The 12,085-nt window shown below is 43.6% G+C and overlaps 1 protein-coding gene across 1 annotated transcript in view; it reads left to right on the top strand.

Moving 5' to 3' along the window:
- SIAE (sialic acid acetylesterase) overlaps positions 1–12,085 on the top strand; it is a 423,980-nt gene that overhangs the window by 335,797 nt on the left and 76,098 nt on the right. Inside the window, exon 9 of the mRNA XM_078681912.1 lies at positions 5,142–5,275. Coding sequence (XP_078538038.1) covers positions 5,142–5,275 — 134 coding nt within the window. The remainder of the gene's footprint in view (positions 1–5,141; positions 5,276–12,085) is intronic.

Genomic DNA, 12,085 nt, shown 5'->3' with positions numbered 1-12,085 from the left:
TTCCATGTGAATGAAGCGAAAGATGAAGTCAGTACCCCACTCTGAAAAATGTTCCATCACCACCGTCCATGCCAGCAAAATTGCCCCATTTCCTCGTATTGTTAGCCAAAGAGTACTAACTCTAACTTAATTTCTCCTTTGCATATTCTAATGGCTGCTGCATCCACTGCATGCTGTGGACTGCTCTTCTGTTGCTTCTGTTTGACTTTCTTTCTAGGGCATTTATGATATCCAACTCTATCTAGTGCATCCCATAGACCGCTCCACTGTTGCTCTCAAGGTGGACCCATACGCTCCAGTTCTTGCCGTCTGTAACCAGTGCGTGCTCTGGTCCACCCCTGGGTTGACCCAATAGGGCTTTTATTAAGCCTGCTTGCAACCCATCAATGCCGATGGGCTACACTTATTTTGTTTCAGGACCTTATAAGCTGTACTCTGGCTGCCTGCAACCAGTGACCTCCCATAGGTCACTGCTTCTTTCTGCTGGTGAACTGGAGATCATTAACCATGGCTGGCTGTATTCAGTGCATGTCTGTATCTCAGTCAATACTTACTCTGTACAATTATATAGAACTTCTGCTGTGACTGCCTGTATTCAGTGCACAATGTAAACAATGAAGGACTTGGAACCCTTGTCACTCGTAGTAATTACTCATACAGGAACCACACTATATTCCTTTAGTTTTCCGGTTATTAATAACCTTTTTATTTACTACTCATTTTTTGGGAAATGAAGGACTTTGACCTTCACAGTGGAACACAAACGGTTTGCAACAAAAATATCACAAATACCAAATATACGATATACAAATATACAATTATCACATACTAAATACGAACAAACCTTGAACAAAAAAGTGTTGCAGCAATTCATAAGACAATTATAGTGCTTAATTACATATAAACCAATGTAGAACAATTTATTCCACTCTTTTCATGCAAGAGAAATTACTGCAACTGTTTCTCTAATCAAGTTAACTAAGATTCAATGCTTTATTTCATCCAGCTAGATCAATAGCTGCTAGCCGACGCGTTTCGAGCCTCTCTGACGTATCTAGGGACTCTCATCAGGGCTTCTGAATCTCTCACATTGGCTTTTGCCTATGAATAAAAATTGAGACACCTATCACTCATGAGTGCTGTCTCCCTGAGCACAACCCATTCTTAGTTTTTGCCCTTTCTTTGTACATACCTGCCAACGTGGCAAAAAACTGTAGAGACCTTCTCTCTTTCTGAAAATTGAGCGAAAAGCATACACACTTGATCCTGTTCCGCTATCTGAAAACAGTAAGGATCATTTTTAGGGACAGGGACCTCGCAAACCCCACATTTATTCCTTCTTGTGCCAGACCCTGGACGTACCTGGGTACTTTTTTGGAGCAGGTCGGAAAATATTCACTTCTGTGTCGTTTTATTCTAAACACAAACAAAAAGCGCAAGCCCTAATGAGTTTCGGATGTTTAAAAATAAACATTAAGCATTTACTCAGGAGTAAAAAATGGCACCTACCTTTGGCGTTCGTGTGTGGATATACGCCTACTTCCTTAGCTTGCTAGCACTACCTCTCCTGTAACGGAAAGCATACCATTAAGTCTAACTCATTGAGCGCACGCGTGTGCTCGTATTTGTGTGTCGCAGCCCGGGCTTTCCTTACCTAAAACGGTGCGTTCACTCGGCTTCCACTATATTCCTCCACCTTCGTGAGGGCAGGGTGAACTAGCGTCGCGGGTGTGTATACGCGGTGCAGCCACTCAGACGTTGCTGGTGCCTGTGGTTAGTTGTGAAACCACGTGATCTGACTAGTTTTTTCAATTATTGAAAAAACGGGGCTTCGCGGATGGCTCTTGGGAAATGTAGTTTGGGAAGGGGCGGCAAATCACTGTGCCTCGAGTGTTAGTGGGGCTTATGGTTCTTTCTGCCACCACGTGACGTAATGCGTTTATTTCTCAAGGCTTTGCGGTGATTTATAGAAGTTATGAAAAACTGAAATGAAACCGTGCTATTTTATAATCAAATGGTGCATGGCTTAAGGCTTGATATTTTTGATGCGGAGTCTCTGTCTAAAGATCAAGTGTGCTGCCCAACGCTGTGCAGGACAGGTGTATTGCATAACTGCCATCCTCTAAATCCTTGAAATTTCAGTCATTTCGTTCAACCCTGTTTGTGCACTGTTGAACTTCATAATTAAATAAGCTTCTTTCTGCAACAACAGTGAATCGATGTCAGTAACTCTTTTTGATGTTTTAAGGACCAGTAACACGGTCCACTTGAGGTCCTTTTCAGAATGGCCTACATGTAAAAAATGCTCAACTAACGGCGCAGTCAACACCTTTTTCTCAATTCTCGACCGGTGTTGCGTTATTCTCTGATTAATCTGCTGTGACGTCTTCCCAATATATACCTTGCCACAAGGGCAAATTATGGCATATACAACTCTCTTAGTTTTGCAGTTGCTAAATGTAGTGTGTTTCCATTTCACCTCTTTGTGGATGAAGACATTCCCCTCAAGTGTGGATTCGCATGCAACACAGTTCCCACATTTGTGGTGGCCCTCAATTGGTTTGAGTCCCAACTGGCTACGTAAATCAGTTCCTGTTTCCTTCAATGAGACGTCAGATCGCACAATTTCTTGACCAATACTGTTTTTCTTCATAGCAAATAAAGGTCTTGGGAAACTACACTCTAAGTTCTCCAACAAGTGCCAGTTTTTTAAGACAAATGTGACTGTCAAAAACCCTTCTTTAGGGACCACCTCCACATCTAAGAATGTCAATCTTTCTTTACTTTTTGTGTAACTGAATTTGATGTCCGGATGTCTGCAGTTAAGCCACCCAAAGAAGTTCATCAGGACCTCCTCGGGGCCAGACCACAGGCACCAAACATCATCAATGTATCGCAGCCACTGCTTGATATTACTCGAGAAGGGATTGTCATTAAAGATAAATCTGTCCTCATATTGGGCCATATACAGGACCGCCATCTCCGGCGCAAAGGGGCATCCCATAGCCGTCCCCTTTGTCTGGAGGAAGAACTTGTTTTCAAATTTAAAGTAGTTTTTTCGGAGGGCTACTTCAGCCAGTTTCAGAATGAATTCAGTGGAAACTCTATGAGGTCTTATTCTCTTATCTAGATACAGCTGAATCACTTCAAGCGCTTCGTCCTGGGGGATCTGGGTATACAGGGAGGTGACATCAAAGGTCACCATCCACTGTTCAGAGTCATCAAACTCTACTCCCTCAATTCTTGTTATGAAATCTGTTGTGTCTCTCAGGTACGATCGTACCTCCAACAAGAATGGCTTCAAGAAAATGTCCACATACTTAGATATGGGCTCTAACACCGAGTCACACCCGGAAACAATGGGACGTCCAGGTGGTTCTTGCAATTGCTTATGGATCTTTGAGAGAAAGTAAATTATAGGGACCCTAGGATGTTTCTTATTTAAATATTCAAATTCTCGTGGGCCCAGCATTCCTTGGTCAAGGCCTTCTCTCAAAATTAATTCAATTTGACCTTGTGTTGCTGTAGTTGGATCAATTTCAATTTTCCGGTAACATTCTTGGTTCATGACCTGAGATTTACCCTCTTTCATGTACATGTCTCGGGCCAGATCACCAGAGCACCCCCTTTATCCGCTTGTTTGAAAATGACTGAAGAGTCATTTTTCAGGTCGCTAAGCGCTTTTTGTTGATTAGTTGTGATGTTTCTCTTAAAGTACTTATTCTTTTTTTCTAGTTGAGTTAAAGATGACAGGACTGCTTGCTCATAGGCAATGATTTCTTTCGGGATCCCTGCTGCTGGTGGTACAAATTTAGATTTATTAGCTAATCCTGATACCTCAAGTGTTCGGTTGAATTCTTTGTTTGAAAAAAACGCTTTTAAGCGAACCTTCCTGAAAAATTCAATTGTCTCCATTTTCAACTTTGTGAAATCAGTTTGTCTGTTGGGCACAGGCTACTCATAAGTTACACATGAGTGGATTGTGTAGCTACCTGCTCAAGTCATTGAGCAGTCAGTTATTGTGAAGTGCACGTCTTCTATCGGTCTTCCCATTTCCTTTATTATATGCCTAAGAGATATAACGTAGGACAAGATAGGACCACTCTAGTGACATGCAGGAAACCTAACCGAATCCACATGGGGTACACTGCAGTTAAAAATAAAATAACCCCTTTGACAAAAAAAATAATAAAATAAAACAACAAATTCTTTACAAAGGGTCCTAGGGATTAATATTTAGAGTCCAGGCAGCATTCTGTCCCCACACTAAAATCTGAAAAAACACACAAAATAAAGGAATCCCATCAGCCCACCGTAGTGGCTAAGCTTGGTTCAAACCCCAGTGATCGGTAGAGCCAAATCTTTGTTTCTTTAAGAGTGGTGCAAATCATCAGCACCACTCTTAAAGAAACAAAGTTTTGGCTCTACCGATCACTGGGTTTTGAACCAAGTTTAGTTTTTACATCTAGCACTTTAGGTTGCATTAGCTTTGTAACCAAGAGACAATCCCAGATGATGAGAATGGTCACTACGGTGGGCTGATGGGATTCCTTTATTTTGTGAATAGGTATTTTCTTTGACCAGACACATTGGCCTCTTTGTCGGTCCTTGTCTCGCTGTTCCTAGACCGGTAGTTTCTTTGTGTGTTTTTTGCACACTGCAGGTGAACACGTTTTGCACCAAGCATCCCGCGGCAGAGATGTTTGGTATTCATGTGCGAATGCTTTTCGGTGTCTCAGCAGCGGCATGAAGCACTATATAAATGCAGTAAAATGTCGATAAACCTTTATGCGAAATAGTAACCGTATTGACTCTGACCTTGAATTATTTTGTCATGTATTCGTTGTATTGTTGACTGGATCCTGGATTGCTTCCTGTATGCTTTTGATGTATGTAACACGTCATGCGTCTGTTTAGTTATTAACTAAGATGATAATCAACAAATCCCTGAAAAAAAGCGCTAAGAAGCAGTTTCATTTTGCATACTGTAATTGTATTTATATAGCACTTACTACCACTTACGAGGTATGATAATGCTGTACAAAAAAAGCAAAATGAATTTAGGTTCTCCTCTGTGATATCAAGTATCCAGAATCTAAGCATTCTTTTTAAAACTTTGTTTATCTTGGTATTTCTTGTAGGCGAAGCAAATACAAATTTAAACACGGATTTGTATAACTGTACATTCCCTGCTATGATTGAAGATTGGCGAGCAGCTTTTCATGAAGGCTCTGATGGACAGACGGACAAAGACTTCCCTTTTGGATTTGTTCAGGTAATCCGCAGAACAACATGTTCATGTATGCAATTTGTAAAAATGAACATGATTTTTTATTTTATTTTCTGAAGACTCAGATTACTGTTCCCAGGGATGCTGTGGTGCAAGGGATCTGCAAATCAACATGTTCATGTATACTAATTAATTTGTAAGATTGAACATGATTTTGTATTTTAGTTTTTTTTAGGCTCAGATTACTGTTCTCAGGGATGCTGTGGTGCAAGGGAGTAGCCAGAAAATACCCTCCCCCACTTCGATCTGTACCTTAGGTGTCATCAGGTTGTGAAGCGAGTAAACTCTGCCCACCGTAGAAGAGGGCCCTTTATCCCTTCTCTCTTTCGGCCTTCTTTCAATCCTTTTAGCCATTGATCTATCATCCATCCATCCATCTTTTCATGCATCAGTCCATCCGTTTACCATTCCATCCTTCTTTTACCATTCTATCCATCTGCCCTGTCATTATTAGTCTTCCATCCACCCTTCACTCACACCGCCAGACGTTGTCCTCCATTCTTTTAATTCCACCTATCATTTCACCCTCTGTTTATCAATACACCCTCTCATCCTTTCACCCTTTTTTCGATCCAGCCACCCATTCATCCAGCCTATCATCATTCCACCCATTCTTGCTTTCACACACCCACACAAATATCGTTTCATCCTTCCATCCAACAAACCTTTCACCCTTGATCCATATTTGCATCCTTTTTACTCCTGCTTCTTTCCAAATGTCTTTCCTTTCACTCCTTCTTCCTACCCCCTCTCTCTCTTTCACATAATTTCTCCTTCTGGGCATCCTTTACTATAACTGGCTTTGCACCCCTCACCTCTGTTATGGTTTTCACTACTTTGTTTTAAGATCTTTTGTCAGCAGAAATGCGGACAGAACAGACTCACAAACAACTCATCCGCGTTTCTAGTGTCATCAACACGCCTGCTTATACTCCTAGAGTGAGGGGGGTTCACTTCACCACTGCTGTGGTGTGTTTTTCCATTGCTCCCTCATAGAGCGGGATCTCGACATTCATTTTATCTTCAATACATGGCATGTTCATCCCTAATGTAGGGTAGGGCGCCTTACTAATTGCTTGTAATGACTACCTTTTAGATGCGAGAGCTTGTGGTGTGCATATTGTGATAACGAAATGACCCAGCCATCCCAATGTGATCTCACTGAGAAGTGCCTAAGCCAATTGCAGGCAACTATAATAATAACTATTAATACTAATGTATGTGTCATGTACAGCTCAGCTCCCACACAGCATTCTTACAAGAACTCACTATAATAATCAGTGAGTCCCTTGTCACGTGTCTCAGCAACCGGTCACTAAAGGGGGCGATTTACTAATTTATAGCACAATCTAGCACAGAAACCATGTCTTGTGTTAGGAGGATACTGCTGGGTGGCACCATATCTACTAAGTTATGGCACTGATGCTCTTTTTCCCCCAACACTGGTGATTGTCCAAACTGAATATTGCCTTGCACCTACTTTTTCACCATAGTACAAAAAGCTGTGTGTGAGGTTTAAGATATTTGTGGTGGAAGTGTAGCCTTCCAGTACAATATTCTATACTTAGACATACAGTAAAAGTTTCCCCACATTGTTTTGTGCTGTTCAGTGCAGTATGAGAAAAGTTGGGATAAAAAAACATTTATCCTTGTTAGTGCCCGTCTACCACTGTCAGTAGTTATGGCTTTGCATAAAAAATCATCGGCGGTAGCATGGGAATGCTCTCTTAACACAAAGGAATGTAAAGCCACACAAAACCTTATTTATGTTACTTTTAGAGCTACTTTCCGGCCCCCAAACATGTTCTGTGATGGAAAGTAGATACTTCTTTAATACATTGCATCAGTTTGTATCTCTATTTATGACTTTGCACTGGCACAAAGTGTTGATAAATCACCCCTAGCTGACCAAGCCTACTAAAAGGTTACCAAGTGCTCTCCCCAACGAATGGGTTACTATGCATTGGCACCAAGCAAGGGGTTGTACCATCATATTTACCAGGAGAACCCCTCATCCAGGCACTTATGTATATATAATTGTGTCTCTCATATGAGAAGGGTGGATCATCTACTTGTAGGGAAGTAACACACGGCCCTCAGCCTCCACCGTGTGGGTGGCTCTGGCTGTTCAGGGCCCCAATTGCAGAACAATCAGAAGCAAGACTTAGCTGTTCTGCTGAGCTTGTTGAAGACGGAGGTCTACTCCCCTTCATTCCAGGGTTTTGTCTCTCTGTGGAGGTGTGAAGAAGCTATACATTAAGTCCCTTTGAAGTGAAGGCCACTCAGATCTGCAATGGCAGTTCAGCTCTGTGTCATGTGCAGAACAGTAGTCCTCTGCGTTCATATAAGCAGCACAGGGTTGGAGAAAGCGCGGAAATCCTGACGCCGACACTTTTCCCTCACTCTCTTCCTCTTTCTGTAGAATGCTTTGGTCGCAAGAATAGGTCTGTAACGATACTGAGAACCTTCAGTTTTGTGTTTGTAGCCGGTTGAATGACGACTTTCCATTATGAGTTCAACCGTAAGCTTATTTTTATGTCGAGCCTGTGACAGCGCATGCGCTGCATGTGCTCTCACTTGCAAGACGTATTGTTTAGAATAAAGGGCTTGGAGCCCGCTCATTGCTTACCATTCGTTGGCTCCAATGTCACACTTCTTTGCTTCCGCCTAATTAGCAAGCACACGTCAAGCGCAACTTGCTTTAATTTCAGTGGAGTGGGGGCCAACTACAGACTGATTCAAACTAATTGATACCCAGCCGCTGATCACACTGTGATCAGGTACTATTTCTTCTTCCACTATCCCACGTTTGTGAAGCTTCTTTCTCCTCTCACCCACTCCTTGGTGTAGCTGCCCCATCTGGTGATCACTCCTTCCTTCCATGCACCTGCCTCATTCTGCTTTCCCCATACCCCCTCCTCCCACTGTCTGGTATTGCTGCTCCCTCCCATGGGCATCCGCAGAAATTTTTCCAGGGGGGGGTTAACCTGGCAAACGAAGGGGCATGGCTAATGTTAATCAATAGGGGTGGGGCTAAAATGGCAGACAATCAGGATCGGGTAATGCTCAGGCCAAGCTGAGAAAAAAAAGTGGTGAATTTTGCATTTGAAACTGGACAACAATTAGAGCACACTTATGAACCCTAATATTACCCCCTGGCCCCTTAATACTCATACATTCCCTGATCCCTAAAATTAGCCCCCTGGCACCCCAAAACGCATACCCGCCCCGACCCCTAAAATTGTCCCCCTGGCATCCCAAAACCCATACCCGCCCTGAACCCTAAAATGTGCCCCCCCCCTTGCAACCCAAAACCCATACCTACCCTGAACCCTAAAATTACCCCCTCTGGTACCCCAAAAATCATACCCACATGGAACCCTAAAATTATCACTGCCACCCTAAAACCCATACCCACCCTGAACCCTAAAATTACCCCTGCCCCGCAAAAACTCATACCCACCTTGTACCCTAACATAACCCCTGGCACCCCAAAACCCATACCCGCCCTGAACCCTAAAATTACCCCTGGCACCCCAAAACTCATACCCACATGGAACCCTAAAATTATCACTGCCACCCTAAAACCCATACCCACCCTGAACCCTAAAATTACCCCACAGGCATCCCAAAAGCTGAACGTTACGGGGCAGATTTACAAGCCCCTTGCGCAAATTTTGCTTCACTTTTAACATGGGAAAAGTGATGCAAAAGTGGCCCAGGGGGCTTGTAAATCTGCCACTACAAGCTTACAATACATTTGCATATTCGGAGAGGACTGTCCTCCTTGACGTTTCCATGCATGTAAGTCTAAAACACCGTAACCTAGATATGCAGCCAGTAGGAAATGCTGGTGATGCTGTAGAATGCATTCAAGTTACTGGAACTTACTTAAAAACTGCTGCCTGCTCTTCTGATACTATTCAGTGGAGTCGGGCTGATCAGCAGCAATGTCGTCCTGGCATCCAGCCCCTCCCGAAGATCTCACTTTCTGGATAGGTGTGGGTCAAATGTCCCTTGCATGGGCCTCCTCTGCTTCTTCGTCAGTGCCCTTGGATGCAAAAAGAGACAGATCCATGGCCCTGTTCACCATTTATCTGGTGAGCAGCGCCGTGGATGTGTATTCCATACAAGTGCACAGACAGCAAGGTGAAAGGGATGGCAGTGCAGGTGACACTTTTCCTTTGTAAAGTAATTCCTGCTGGCGTCATAGCCCAGAGTGTGCTGTCTGTGCACTAGTTTGGAATACACATCTATACAAGTGCACAGACAGCAAACCCTGGGCTATGATGCCAGCAGAAATTCTATACAAAAGAAAAGCGTCACCTGCACTGGCCATCCCTTTCCCCCTGCTGTGCACATCTTCCCACTCCCACCCCATGATGAGGCAGCTAGAAGTGGTGATTTGTCATTCTGAGGGGTGTGAATGTAATAAGAATGTGAGTGCCTGTCTGAGACAGCTTCCCGGCACAGCACACACACACAGCCGCACCCGAGTACTTCACACAGGTCTTTAAAAGACCATTTACTTGGTAATGAGGCTTTGTTGTGATTTCACTGCTACTTAGAGCCCCTGCATCTCCACTCTGCACGTGGCTTTGGCTGGATGAATTAGCCCCCCCTCCCGAAATTTGAGGGAGACGAGTTGACGTGAGGTTTAAAAGAGGGGTGAACGAGGGATTGAAGACGCAGAGTGGTGACCGTGATGGGGCAGACATTTAATGCAGTTTCCTTTTCAAATGGGTTTATTGTACAAATCTAATTTGACAGGCAGCAAATGCTGCTGCCTTTCCATGGCATCTGAAAGTTTTTTTCTGGAAGTTGGGTCGACAAGCTGATTGGGTTCTTTTCTTCCTTCATGTGGTGGTGATGAGTGGGTTGCAGGGCGCCTACACTTGTCGCCTCTGTCATTGGTAGCCCCCTGCTTCCATCTTAACGCCGAGGATCACCGCCCCGCCCCCCAACCACCAGCACCTGGAGGAGTCGCCGTGATGTCTAGGGTGACCAACTGGCATGGGTGCAAATTCAGGACAGTGAGTGTAAAAATTCAGGACAAAGGGTCAAAATTCGGGACAAAAATTCAGGACAGGAGGTCAAAATTCAGGACAAAAGGTAAGGTTAACAGACACATCAGAGAAGGTTGCGCAATAGTATATAAGTAAGTAAATAGACAACCACTAAAGTACAGGTGAAAATAAGTTTATATTAGGTTGAGACAATTGTGCACTTCATGGTTTGTCAGTATACGCGCAGCTTAAAGCAAATGTGCAGGTCTTTTTGTGGTAACAAACCCCCCCCCCACCTTTCCAGCTCCCAGAGAAAACACCTGATTCCCGGTCCGGCCGGTCTGGCCTTGATGCCACCCTCCAATGGCGCCCCTCATCTTCACATAGACCCTCTCTCATGTGTTTTTAATTTCTTCTATAGTGCTACTCATCCCAAGTTTGTGGGGCAGAGTTTTGGAGTGCGTTACAACATACACATATTATATAGAGACAATCACTCATACAAATGGGAAAGTCAATGTATAGGAAATGTTGCTTAAGATAATGGGGCTTACGATGTGTAATATACTTTCATCCATCATTCAGTCTTTCACCATTTATTCTGTCCTTCCATCTGTTTGCCCAACAATGTCCATATTCATCCATTTACAAACCTATCCATCACGTTTCCTTCCATCCATCATTTCACTTATCCCTCAATCCACCCTTTTACTCATCCATCATCCATCCATCCACCCTTTCACCCTATTCATCCATACACTCATCCATCCACTCTTCCACCCATCCATCCATTAACTCATCCATCCAGCCATTCACCCGTTCAGTCATCCATTTACCCATCCCCCTTCCTCTTTCAATTCCCCTTTCACTTAGCCATCCATCCTTCCTTCCATCCACCCACCCATCCATCTACTCATCCACTCATGAATCCATCCATTGAACCTATCATTCATCCATCCTTTCACTCATCCCTCCACCCTTTCACTCCTTCACATCTACCCGCCCTTTCACCCACTCATCCAGCCTTACATCCACCCTTTCACTCATCCGTCCATCCATTCACCCTTTCACTTATCAATTCATCAATCCACCCTTTCACTTATCAATTCATCAATCCATCCATCATTTCACTCATCCATCCATCCATTCACTCGCCTGTCATCCACCCTTTCACTCATCCATCCATCATTTCACTCATCTATCCAGCCATCCATCCAGCCATCCCTTCACTTACTTACTCACTCACCTTTTCACATTAATTATGAGACCTATCAAGAACTCCACCTTCACTGTAGTTCCTAAAGCAAGGAGTGGGGTGGAGCAGGGTTCACTATGCCCCTGCACATAGGCAATCTGAAAAAGTGGAAGGCATGAGTCATTCATGATGCACAGTGCCTTGACGTAGGGCGACTGTGACATGGTGTTGTTCCCAGAGCTTTAAGTGGATGGAAAAACTAGGGGGATCTCTCCAAAAGGGTGTTTGATGTAATAAAATGTGTGGCTTAAAACACATAAGCTAAAAATCTGTGCCGCCCGACTGGTATTTTTGTTGCTTCTGTTATTGCATCCAGATATATAATACAATAAGTAACGTTATACCTACAACAAGCCAGCACTATTGGCTTTGTCTATGGTTGTTAGTTGCATAAAATAAAAAAGCAGCAACTATGGCTGCTATATTACTATAACTATAATCCTTTCCTTTCAACTTCTTTCACCGCCTTCCTTTGGCTAACTGGATTCTCACCTAGCAGCAGCAAGGGCGTTTTTGCACTTTCATGTGACAGAA

This window comes from Lissotriton helveticus, chromosome 3_1 (genome assembly GCF_964261635.1).
Source record: "Lissotriton helveticus chromosome 3_1, aLisHel1.1, whole genome shotgun sequence".
Classification (NCBI taxonomy): Eukaryota; Metazoa; Chordata; class Amphibia; order Caudata; family Salamandridae; genus Lissotriton; species Lissotriton helveticus.
Note: the sequence above shows the minus strand (reverse complement) of the source record. Positions and strands in the feature narration are given on the sequence as shown.